This window comes from Cygnus atratus, chromosome 4 (genome assembly GCF_013377495.2).
Source record: "Cygnus atratus isolate AKBS03 ecotype Queensland, Australia chromosome 4, CAtr_DNAZoo_HiC_assembly, whole genome shotgun sequence".
NCBI classification, from domain to species: Eukaryota; Metazoa; Chordata; class Aves; order Anseriformes; family Anatidae; genus Cygnus; species Cygnus atratus.
Window position 1 is genome coordinate 50,785,252 of NC_066365.1, and position 13,011 is coordinate 50,798,262.

Genomic DNA, 13,011 nt, shown 5'->3' on the forward strand with positions numbered 1-13,011 from the left:
GGAGCTTTCTGCAGATAAATGTCAGGCCCCGGAAAAAAGCCATCAAGGTCAGTGCTCAGTTTAGAGTTTCCCTGAACAGTGCAAATATATAGAGAAATATATCAGGTATCAGGCCTAGAAAAAAATCATGCTTCAAACTGAGATGATGTTTATCACTGCTGGTTCACATTATTAATACGGCACTCATACAGCCCTAGAAAGTTGGGGGCAGTAGTCAGAGCACCTTTCTAAAATCTTTCTAAATTTTTCCAGGAGCCAGAGAATTGAACAGAAGCAAGAAAGAACAAGAAGGCAAAGACCAAAGAAATAAAGCATCACATGCAGCACCAGCAATATAGCAATACAAGTGATGTTCCGTAAAGAAAATCTAGGATTAATTCATATTGGAACTAACTTCCCTGGTGGCTTAGGTTGGGCTAAGGTTTTAATCATAGACTTCTGCAGTGAGTTTTCAGATTCAACAAGGACTTTAACGTCTACCTCTCTGTAGGAAACCTACTCCTTAAAAACTCCAGTGAAAGTCCTAGTCTTAGGTGAGAAGGTGTAGAACACCCTCTAGCTTCATAGCTCCAAGTGAAGGCTTTTCAGCGTCTTACAAAAGATTACAGCAGAAATAAGCAAGAAAAAAATGTACGTGTGACAGCAGCCATTCTGTTACAAGTCTATCAAATCATCAGTTGGGAAGAGCTTGAATCAGCTAGAACAGCTATAAATGTTCTGGGGTACTGGCATGGGGAGAGCGAAAGTGATTCAGAGAATGCTTTGCATTTAATTCATCATGAAAAACATTGCCACTGTTCAAAATGGTATACTTGTAAATTGGAAGCAGTCAGCAACCCAAAACCTTTCTCCTACCTAGGCTGTTTACAGCTCCATAAAAGGTCCTAGAACAGCATTTGCTACTAGTATTATATAGTTTATATTTACTGAAGTTTACTTTGATGACCTGTCATTAAGAAGCTGTCCTCGCATGATTTCTCTTGTAGAATTACAAAATTTTATTTGCTTTTTGGGGGGAACAGATGACTTCTAAGCAGAGATTTATAGTACCAAAGACTCAATGAAAATTAATTTGTTAGCAACAGGAACCTGTGATTATAAAACAGAAACATACCTTGGCAGCAGAGCAACACAAGTAGTCAGGAGGCAGACGAGGTAAAATACTGGGTCTGTCATGTGCCTTTCCATGATCCAATATGGATTTGATGGTGGGTTATGGGTTTTGCACGTTGCCCCAAAAGCCAGAGTGAAGACAAAGTAAAACAGGATGCTGCCAACTATAACTACTGCATGTATCCAAGTCTGCAATTCAGAAAAGAAAAGAAGTCAGATTTAAGCTGTCAGTAGAAAGAACCATAACTCCTGTATGCACATGCATGTGTGAACATGCACACATGCACTCTTCCTCCAAGGACAGGTTATTAATGTAAGAAAGGGTAGATCTGTTCAGACAGTATTCCTAATTCCATACAAAACACTACCAGGGAGAAATGAACCTTATTCCTATAGTTCATAGGTAACCAGCTGTTTAATTTTGATTTTTTAATTCTACTAAAAGCATAGTTTTTGATGCATTTGTGGAAGCCTTTATAATGCCGCTTGCCTTATATGACCACCTTATTCACTGGCAGCACAGAAAGATTTCGCAGAAAGATTTCGCAGAAAGATTTCAAGCAATGGAGGCAGATCTTCCCATGCCACTACCCCTAATATATCTGGCTCGAGACATTGATTAAGTGTTCTTCATTGGAAGTTATGGCTATAATAGTTACTATGGAAACAACACAGTCAATAGTCTGTCAGCTTGCCGACACACAATGCCAAATAAAATCCATTTATGTAATCTTTTCCTATTCAGAACATGGATACACTCATGCTATGCATATATTCTGAATAAATGAACAAAGGTGTTGCTTTCATAACATAATGTTTCTCTAGAGCAGACCACCAGTTTAAAGCATTCAAAATCAACAGATGACATTGTATTCTAGAAGCAAGCTTTGGGAACTTATGAAAGCTCAAGCAGATCACTGGTTGGTTTTACCATTTTCAAAACCAAACTGACATCCCAAACCCACCGAATCTTTGTAAGGCAGGATCCTTTACTAGCTGCAAATAATTCAGAGACCAAATTTAGTCATACAAATAATTCTGTTGGCTCCAAGTACTCACCACAGACTTGCACTCAATGAGAAGGTGCAACAATATTATGAAGAGAGCTGCTGTGTTTATAGGATTTCCGAAAGAAAAAATGTCTATGTCTGAGCCATAGTAAGTCTGTAAGGGAAGATGACAGTCAGTTAAATACATTCTTTACCTCTAGTCCTAATATGCAAAGCAGCATTATTAGTTTAAATACCGGACACATCTGCATGCACACAGTTCAATTCAGTTCCTACGACAATCCTGCTAGTACAAATTTATATATGATGAAGTACAGTGAAAAATGGTATTGTTTTCTCTAATTTGCCTGAGTTTTTAATATGTCAAAGTATATAGGAGTATTTCATATCCAGCACTTACAAAGTAAGGCACAAAAAAGCAAACAAGACTTTGGTAAAAAGCATCCAGCAAGGTTATCCAGAAAGTTGAAGGCAAGTAGGCCTGTAAGAAAAAAAAAACAGAACGTCACTGAAACAAACTGAACAAATTGCTGCAGCTTTATTTAGAATTCATTTGGATTTGGAGAAAGATTATCTGCAGAATAACTCCAGTTTCCCAACAAAGAAGCATCTTTTATTCCATAATAAGAATAAAGAGCTCACTCGGCGTATGTAGCTAACTGCTAGGATTTAAATCAGCAGCTAGATCTGTGAACTTACAGCTGTTTCTCCAAGAACAGACCTACCAGAGTCAAACCTAAGTGAGTAATAAGGAAGGGAGAGAGCTAGGGGACAGTGTTGCAAGGGGGACACCCTTGCAACTTACCATCACTGGATGCCAAGTCTCACTTTCCTTCCAAATCCACTTCCTTCTTTTTTGCACATATGCTTGTGCCTCTTAGTTTCTGCTGGCTGACTCCTCTGTACTTACCAGACTGTAATGTGAGCTAACTAATCTTACTAGAATGTGAGAAAGCAATTTGCTTTTCTGCTGGTAAACTCACTAAAACTTTGTTGGTTTAGCAAGTTTAATTGACTCCTCAAAGGATCTGATGAACAACAGAGCTGGCACAAGGGGGGCAGTTTAACCACATGGGTGAAAATGGTTAGAAGGAAGAAGAGAAGGGAGAAAACGAGGAGGAACGAGCCTACCCCACCCACTCAGTGGCAGCAAACTGTTGTGACAGCTCAACTGTTTATGAAACTATAGCTTTATTTGCCCTGGTTCAGATATATACCATTCCTTCAGGCACTACATTGAAGCACACATGGAAGCAGTCTAGTCACACAGGATTTCCTCTCCAATTAATAAAGAGAGATTAAAAGCCACACAGCCCTTCTCTTTGGCGTGCAAAACTAGTCTTCTCATTTGCCCATGTCAGAGAAGTGCTTTAAATCACTGAAGATGAATCCAAGTTACTGTTCATTCTATAGCTTGTACAGAGCTGTGCACTTATGATATGATGGTGCAATATTATGACAAATATCTTTTAAGCATTTCTCTTTCTTTCACACTGCACTTAATTCAAAGCAGCTATTTCACTGTCATTTTCATTCAAGAAAAGAAATGATATACTGCTTAACAACTCCAACCACAGGGCAAGACAATGCTGAGCTGGACAAAAGAGAGAAAGCTCTGATAAAACCTTAGAAAAGAAAAAACAACAAAAAAAAAAGGCACACAGAGAGAAAAACAACTGTGTAATGAAGCAATTTTGGTTATGTTGCCTCAAAAGCATCTGCTCAGCTCATTGTATATATCCGAAGACCAAAATAAAGGGCCAAATCCTGAGGCCTTGTGACATTTACTTAGTCAAAAGTCTGTGACTGAGAAAGCACAGAGCAGAAAAAACAGCTTTTGTTTGTGCATGCATTGTAAAGGTCTAGATCTAACAAAGAAAGTGGTTTTAAACTTCGTGTTTGCCTGATGTGAACCATGAAGGAAAGAAAGAAATGGCTCAAATGCTGACCATTTCAAATTGCTTCAGGCCAAACATTCTTTAACCTACCACAGATTTCTGGCTCATCACGTACAGCTGCGGGATCTGCATGAGTATCTCTGCAGACACATCTTTGTCCAAGACACCATAAACGATGGGTGGCACCGATGTAAAAAGGAGATTGAAAAAAATCAAGATCCAATAGTCAGTCATTGATGTGCCTGAAAACCCACAGAAGAACTGGTACCAGAACAAGAGGTTCACGTAGGCCTGAAAAGTTAATGATGAGATGATAAATGTTACCCATAGAGACAAGTGTTTTAAAAAAAAGAGGAAAATAGGCAGATCATAGGTCTGGTTACAGTAATCTGTGGAAAATTATGTATAATTGTTATAGAGCCCCTGCCAACCCCACACTTGAAATTATATTTGGCTAAAACACATCTGTGCATTTAAAAACTGTATCCATGGCTTGTTTAAATATTCATGCTGCCACTACATTAAGTAATGCCTGCTACCCAGATTTTAATCGAATTAGACGATGGCTTTGAGTGGAAAACTCAGTCCAAGGAATAGGAGTGTCTAGTCTCTGCAGATGTAAATGGGAAACTGAACTGTTTGACATATGCTCTTTGTGTCTTTTTGAACTCATTCACAATAGAGACTTAAAAATAATATGAAGCTACACTAGACCCTGCAGCACTTTCAAAAAAGAAAACTGATTTGCCTAGGTTGGGACAGCTACATACCACATTCTTGTAGAAGAAGTAGAGCACCATGTTGGTAAGCCTAGTATAACACCAGTGACCATGGACAAGCAGCAGCTTCCTGAGGTGTCTAAACTGAGAGATTGCAAAGTCACTTGCCATCACAGCCTGCAATACAAATGAAGAAAAAGATATGTTACATCCAAACTGTTAAAGATGAACTTCAACTACTGTCAAACAAGCAATTGATGTACTACTGGAAACTCTTATTTTGTGATTTGTTATACATAATACATATGGCCGTAGCCTCATTCAGATCTGACCCCTCTGTACCACATTTTACACTAACACACACAGCTCAGCCCAACACAACATATGCAGGTATGAGGCTGCCTGTCTTTATTATTACCACACAACTTCACAGAAATCACTGATGCTTGGTGCTTGTTTCGTGGCATGAAATTAATGCTGGGGAGTTCAAAGAGCAAGCTCTGCTGTTTGGAGTTTGAACCCCTGCAGCCTCAGCTTCTGTGTGCTCCTGATGAGCGCAGAGACATGGGTGTGAGCTCAGGATGCAAACTGTGCCCCCCCTGGATACGGTAATGGGCTGTGAAGCTGCTAGGCCTCCAGAGTAAGCTGAACAGATTTGAAATGGATTCAGATGTCACTTGCAGCTGTCTTTGTATACACTACCTGCATGCCTTCTTGGCCCAAGATTCCCACGCCAGTGTCAGCCACCTGGATCATACTGACATCATTGGCACCATCACCTACAGAGAAAAGAAAAGGGGAGAAATCAAAACTAAGCTCTCTCACTTGGAATGCGACCTAGAGGCAGCTTTGCTGGCTATCACATTGCCATGGAGGTGGCAGGAAAAGGCAAATATATCAGAACACCACAGAGTTCAGAGAAAAACAATTTTGTAGCCAATAATGCAGCCTATGAAAAACCCTATGGAAAGCAGGATTAGTATGTGGGAGGCCTGACTGAACTGAGTGATATTCTCCAAAGGTATATTAGCTGCTCCTTTTGTCAGGATTTAGTCAGTATGCTTGAACAGAAAGTATGTGTGTTTTAAATCACACCCAGTCATCTCTTTCCCTCATTATTTTGGGGGTTGTGATGAAGAACAACAGAGAAAATCCTCTCACTTTCCCCTTCAGACATGTCACTGTACATGATTGCTGCTGTCCTTGTTGCTTTGGATTACCATGAGTGTGTTTATGGACTAAATTTGCTAGCTTAGAAGACTAACATCATCTTATGCCAGAGACAACTGTTATTCAAAGGATTATCCTCCTTGTAAGTACATTTTGTGACAGATATTAAAGAAAATAAAGGAAAGAAGAAACTGGCTTCTACTTTTTTTCAGAGAAAAGAAAGAAACCATGGGACTCACCTACAGCTAATGTCATTGCCTTTAGCTTATTTCGCACCAGTCTGACCAGGACACTCTTCTGCAGTGGTGTGGCTTGGCAGCAGACTACAGCTCGACATTTTTCTGTAAGCTCCAAGAAAATATTCTGCAGGCTGTCATGAAGGACATGCTCTAAAGTCTTTCCGTCAATAACCAGACCTGCACTGAACCCTGGAGCTTGAGTAGAGGGACTTGCAGAGACATTCCCAAGTTTCTGACTTTTTGTTTTTTTGGCAGAAGTATTCTTCTGGAAGCCTTCTAAAATTTTGTTCATCACCAAAGCACAAGCATCCTAAAGACAAGAGAAAGACAACTTACTAAGCACTGTTTTGTATTCTGTCTCCCTTTCCAATTTATAAAACACATATGGAGAAAAGGTCAGTTGCTGTCCTTGTGTAGCATTTCATTTGAATACAGAAGGATTCAGACATGAAGCTGAACAACTCTTTAAAACCACAAAGGATGCAGTCTGTTGTTAATAAAACAGACCATGATTTAACTTTGCTTGGGTTTGGTTATTGTATTAGGAGAAGCGAAAACACTCAGACACATCAGAAAATGTTCCAGGACTACCAGAAACAAACAAACAAACATTAAGGATTCTGTTATATAAAAACAGCTTTGGGTAAGACTTTTGCTCTCTTCATTTCTTTTGTCTGGCATGTAAAGCCAAAAGTGCATTTCAAATCAGATTATATGTGAGCTGCAATGAATTATTGAACTGGCCTTGTGAAACTTTTTTTTTTTACCTTGTCAGTATAAGATGCTCAAAAGATTTTTTATATAAATATATGTAATGCATGTACTATATAGAAAAAAATACATTCTTAAGTCTGCTGGTTATCTTACTTTGAAATGCAACAGTGTCAAATCCTGTCTGTCTTTTATTTCAAAGCCCAGTTAGAGGGAAGATGAGCTCTTCTGCAAGAGGAGCTAATTCGCATTGTTAAGCAAGATCCTCTTTGCCCAATAGGAAAAATGGAAGGGAGAAAACAGTAACAGAAATAAGAAAACAAGCTTTCATCAAACATAATTGGACTAAATTCCTTTCTTTTTCAATTTATTTTCCCACAGTTAACCATGTGCCACACCATTCCCCATGACAGATACCAATTCAATTTCTAAAGAAACGTAAGTAAAGAAAAAAAGAAAAGCAGAAGGTCTTAAAAATCTTCCACTTCCTTAGAGCTTTCTCAGATTTCATGTCTCTGCTCTGAGCCGTTGGCATACCAGTGGGCATATGTCCACTTTACCAGTTATAGTTAGTAACTTCTCTCTCAAGAAATCCAAAATTGATAAAAATCAAGATTTGAAAATCAGGTAGTTATAACCATCCAAAAGAGGGTGCAAGTAGGATTAAACTTGCCTCCCAAAACAACAGCATTTTTAACCACTCTTTATCACATGGCTCAACTACTGGGTGGTGGAAAGAAGGTGGCTTTTTCTCTAATAAAATTGTTGGCCTATTATTTTTTTTGAAAACTGTGTGCAATGCATTTTAACGAGACAATTCCTAGTACATTTATGCAAGTTAAGTAGGGTTGAGGGAGTGTATGACAAAGCAGCACAAAACTTAATTTAATACAATATGCATTACAGTAACTCTTATATTGCTAATATGCTGCAACCTTACATCCACCTGAAACATCTAATAAAATTTGAAGCACGTCACTCTCTCACGTAACACAAACAGAAATTAAGCAGTCAATTCAAATAATTAATGGCCATTTATGGACTATGTAAGGATACAGATATCATGTAAATTATTTTATCTTTTACCCACAAGGAAGCAAACCGTCAATTTTCTAATATTTTCATCTTCCAGGAAATCATGCTATCTTTTGTGGGATGGAAAAACAGAGAACACGTTATTTTTCTGTTTGTCCTGCAATATTATCTGACTGCATTTTTTTTGGCAGAGAAAACCAAACACCCTCCCCACAAATTGAAGAAAAGTGCAATTTTCTACACACTCTACTTTGTGATTTGAGAGTGAAGATTTTGTCATCTGGCTCCAGCAGTTTACAAGCATAGGCAATGTTGACAGCTGTTTCTCTCTTGTCACCCGTCAGCATCCATATTTTTATTCCCGCTTTCCGTAATGCCTGTATTGTGTCTGGAACACCGTCCTGCAGCCGATCTTCAATGCCAGTGGCACCTTAATTTAGACAAACAGAAGGATTAGTGCTGATGTATTTCCAGAACCAAGACTGCAAGAGGGACAGAACAAGATGGTCCCTTTGAGTACCCATAACCCCAAACAGACTCTAATGGGATATGCTTAGGAATCGCCCCCTTCCTCACCTTTCTGTCCCAAAGCCCATCACACGCGAGCTTGTTGACACATATCCTCTGTGGCCTCCAGCTCCTCACAAGACCCTCTTAATACAACCTTTCTCATTCTCATGGTTGTTTCAACCCACAGTGGCTGTGGGATGCAGACTCCCAGGCTGCTTCTGACAGATATACACCATTATTCCCACTTCCTCCAGCTTCAGACTACATGAAACTTTCTTTCACGTACGATCTTGATTCCTCCTATGTTAAGCCCCACTTCGAAGAGGACAAGTTGCCTGTCCCTTGGTTCTCCTCCCAGGTTCCTGGCTTTGGCAGGGATTTTATAAGCTTGGTGAATAGCTGTTCTTGGCAAAATATTCTCCCAGACATGTCTCCTAGTACAGGAAATGGATGTGTGTCTAAGGGCAAAAACAAACTGACAAACTCATCCCTCCAAAAACGATGCAGAGGAAGACAAAAAAACAACTGGAGAATGGAATCTTGGATCAGCTTTGCAGTTGATAATACGTAAAACTGTGCTGTGTTGTGTCTTAGCAGTCACAGAAAGACTGCTGACAAAAATATGTTTAATAGTGATACCCTCTTCTCTGGTGTGCACAGCATGCAGACCCATGTCCCTAAAATGAGCTTAAAAAATCTGTTCTGTTACCAATAAGGTAACATGACATCAGCATAAAGCAAAACCATCTCAGCGATGCCTATGATATGGTACAGGTGATATTGATTGTATGGTACAGTGATATTGTTTTCAGTACAAACAGTGCTAAATCATAACCAGGAGACATGGTTTGGCTTGAAGCATACTCAAGCTAAGAGAGTTTCTCAGAAAGAAACTCCAGCCAGTTACAGCTAGGTTCATTCTGAAAAGAAACAATAAAAAAACCCTCAGCAAAGCGTCTCCTGTAACTTTGTTTCTAGTGAAAGATTCTGGTGAGCAATTAGTATATCAAGTGCTGACTGTCATATTGGATGGCTAAAGGCCAAAAGGTCAGGCAGACTTCTGATGCTATAGCAATTTCTTCAATAGGTAGCTGCCAACAAGGGCATAGAGCTCATGCCCATGGGCCACCTGGGAAATGAAAATCTCCAGCTCCTTGCTCTGCACTCTGCTTTTATGTTGATGCAAGTCAGAAGTCAAAACAAGAGGTAGGAAGGAAGACGCTGGAATTCACTTGATGCAAGCTCCTCTGACAGACACTGTCAATGTCAAGGGAAGAGAGAAAAAAGTAGTTGTTTCAACTTGGGCACTCTATACACTTAACACTCCCATTCTGAGGTATTCCATCTCTTAATCCAGCAGAAGACAGTTTCACTATCTTAAATTTAGGGCATGATAGATATGCAATGATAGAAAACGTGCCCAGAAGTGGGATCCCTGTGTTTACCCTGGCAGGCCTGGGATTTTTTACTACCATTTCACATGCTTATTATGATGACACTCAGAGAGTCTAGTAAGCACAAGAGAAAAAAAGAATAATAAAAAAAATCAGCAAAACTTTATCCTTTATAAACAACAGAAGACCACCAGCTGCCTTCCGTGCGTTTTGCAACTCAAATGAACTTACCAGATTTATGAAAATTCAGGAGTGCCAATAAATTCAGGATCTGTAGAAAGCTATGTATTACACAAGTTGAGGTTCATACAGCTCTCTGCAGGTAAGTTCAGATTATAACCATCATAAGGGGTTTCCCGTGAGTTACAGCATTTCCTACCTACCAAGCAAAGTTAGTTTGGTCTCAAGCCTGATGGCAGATTCGAGCAGCAGCTCCTCCCTATTGTCAATGCTGGTTTCTGCTAGAAAATGATGATTTAACCACTCTGTATATTCCTCATCACTCATCACCTACAGAGGGAAAGAAAACACACAGGATGTACCTACATTTCATTTTCAAATGTGCCTGCAAAATATCCTCAGAGCCATCTCTGCTGTCCACATACTAAACCTAGCCAGGCAGCCCAACAGTGCAGTACGTGTGTGCCCCAGGGTGCCCACAGACTTAGGATGATGTTCATAGTGTTAGATTACTTTGCCAGGCTTCACAGGTCAGGCTGCATACCAGAAACTTGCAGGCACCTGGAGCTGCTTGATATATTTCCATTCAGATGGAAGACAGGGAGGCCAAGGATCACAGTATACTCTCTACTGTTCTTTAATTGCCTCACTGACACAGCCACAGAATCACTGCACAGCTATATACAGCCTGTACAGCTACGCAGCCTGTGCTTCCACTTTGCATGAGGGTTTGTAAAGAGTTTTCCTGCCTCTTTCAATTCCTATGGATTTTTACTTCTGAGCAGCTTTAATTTAAAATGGAATCTCAAAACATCACTTGGTTTTGCATCCAGATCTTTTAACACTACAAACTGTGTGAAACCCAAACAGGCTTGACTTAATTTGTTTTCTGTGTCTGGAAAAAAAATTCCAACCAGGGCAAGTTTCATATGAGGAGACCCGCTCAGGACTCCTGTAAAAAATCAGGTCTCCTTACACCCCCAGTTTTAGAATTAGGCTGTTAAGCTATCTGACATCTTACACTGACAACAGCTAAGCCAACCTAACTGAACTAACTGATTTGTGCCAACTTAAAAATTCCTGCTGAAAGAATTTCAGGACAAATGAAATGTGGCAATGGGAGCATCTGTTCAGAAGTTGTAAGATCTGCTCCATTGGTGACACCACTCCTGTCGGCCGTGGACTGTAAATAAACATTCTTACAAACACATATAAAAAAAGTCAATACCTTTTTAGCAATACAAAGAGTGCGCAGTCCCCTTCTGGCATAGTCATCCAAATGCTTCTGAGTTCTCTCTTTAATCTTCTTTTGTTCCATTTCTGAATTCTTAGTGCCTACTGTTATAAAAAAAAGCAAAGAAAGCAAATTAAATTTGCATTCTTAAACTAAATTTACTAGAAAATTTTGAAGGTCTAAATGTGCTTTAAAAATATCAAAATGTTACGATGTACTGTTATGATGTACTGTGACTGTATCTTTAGTAAGCAGGCAGCGTGCCCATTTGCACAAGCAGTGGGGGAACCAGTCTGGTACTGATATGTCTTTGTACGCACTAGCATATCAAAATGTTTTTCTAAAATAAAATGATTTTCTAAAATGAACTGGGCCACAGACATCAAAGTAGCTTTGTATTCAATGGTGTAGTGGGAGGGAGATAAAAGGGTAGCCACGGAAAAGCTTTTTTTTTTTTTTTTAAAAAAAATTACCATTAACAAGTGGACTATTCAGAGAGCCATTTGACTCATTTAACTTTGGACATGCAGAAGTCAGATTCCAAGTTTACCTTGAAAGTCAAAGTAAGGAGGGATAGCTCCAGACGTGACATTATGCCCCTAATAAGATGACACAGACTTTAGAGGTTCTTTTTCCACCCCATGGCCTGCAGAGGCTTTTTGTCTAGACCTTATATGTCTAATATTGGGTTAGTTAAAATATGCTCTTTGAATGGGAACATTCCTCTTCCTCACTGAGATAAGCCATGGAACATAGAAACCAAACTCCCTCCTGCAGACTGTGAACCTTTACAGATTCAATTCTATTATTTTCCAAACATTAAAAAATCCCTTGGAACAGCTCATGAACTTAAATATATGTAGGTACGTTTCTTACATACACACATAATACTTTTGCTTTAATACCTTCAGTTAGAAACTAAAGACTGTTCAACCGTTCTGAAGAATGACAAAGGTGAGCAAAGAATTAAAAGTTCTGCAAATACCTTCAGATGCAGTTCCCAACAAATCCATCATGACTGAGTCTGCACCTTTTGTGTACACCACCACTTTGTTGGAGACTGGATGCCGAACCACCACTGACATCCTTTTTCGCACCGAGTCAAAAGGCAGGATATGCAAGAGCTGAAATGTTAAAGGTCCCAGACCTGTGAAGTCCACAGTTACTTGATCAGGAGTCCTAGACTGTAAAACACATTTATAAGCCCTAGCAGCATGAACCAAGGCAGCTTCATCTGGACTCTCAGCTTCGTAACACAGTTTGGATAAGGGAGATGACCCTTTAACAGATGACCCAGCACTGTGGTGTTCACTGCCCACAGCTCCATTCACCATATCTAGTTCTTCGGATAGTTGGGGATTTTCTGGGCTGTCAGGGTTGTGAGGCTCAGCAGCCCTTTGAGCAGCCCCATCCAAAGCAGGTGAAGCCAGTTTCATTTTAAAAATAGACAGTTTGCTCACAAAGCTATTTGGGCTTTCAGATGACGACTCTTTTATGCTTGGAAGTGGGGAGGAACTTAGTCTCCGGACTGACAACCGCTGGAACATCTGCCTGATTTCCTCAAGGGATTTAATAGGCATCCTACCCAGTGAAGAGTGTCTCATCTGGAACAGAAAAGAGAAAGTATAGATCTTAAACTCTTCATATGTTATTTCATTAAAGAAGAACAGTTCTTACAAACATACATAGTTTGTAAGCAAAGTATGTATGCTTCTTAACAAATGTAGTGATTTAAAATTTAGGATGATTTTGATTGCTTATATTAAAAATGGCTAGCTCAATTACACATATTACCATG

At 39.5% G+C, this 13,011-nt stretch overlaps 1 protein-coding gene across 4 annotated transcripts in view; it reads right to left on the reverse strand.

The window, feature by feature from the left end:
- ATP10D (ATPase phospholipid transporting 10D (putative)) overlaps window positions 1–13,011 on the reverse strand; it is a 44,907-nt gene that overhangs the window by 2,415 nt on the left and 29,481 nt on the right. For all 4 annotated transcript variants that reach the window (XM_035550112.2, XM_035550123.2, XM_050710606.1 and 1 more), the window contains 11 exons: window positions 12,199–12,817; window positions 11,208–11,317; window positions 10,183–10,309; window positions 8,141–8,325; window positions 6,150–6,459; window positions 5,443–5,519; window positions 4,792–4,917; window positions 4,112–4,312; window positions 2,524–2,604; window positions 2,173–2,277; window positions 1,115–1,302 (listed from right to left, as the gene is read on the reverse strand). In XM_035550112.2, the coding sequence (XP_035406005.1) occupies window positions 1,115–1,302; window positions 2,173–2,277; window positions 2,524–2,604; window positions 4,112–4,312; window positions 4,792–4,917; window positions 5,443–5,519; window positions 6,150–6,459; window positions 8,141–8,325; window positions 10,183–10,309; window positions 11,208–11,317; window positions 12,199–12,817 (2,129 nt within the window). The remainder of the gene's footprint in view (window positions 1–1,114; window positions 1,303–2,172; window positions 2,278–2,523; window positions 2,605–4,111; window positions 4,313–4,791; window positions 4,918–5,442; window positions 5,520–6,149; window positions 6,460–8,140; window positions 8,326–10,182; window positions 10,310–11,207; window positions 11,318–12,198; window positions 12,818–13,011) is intronic.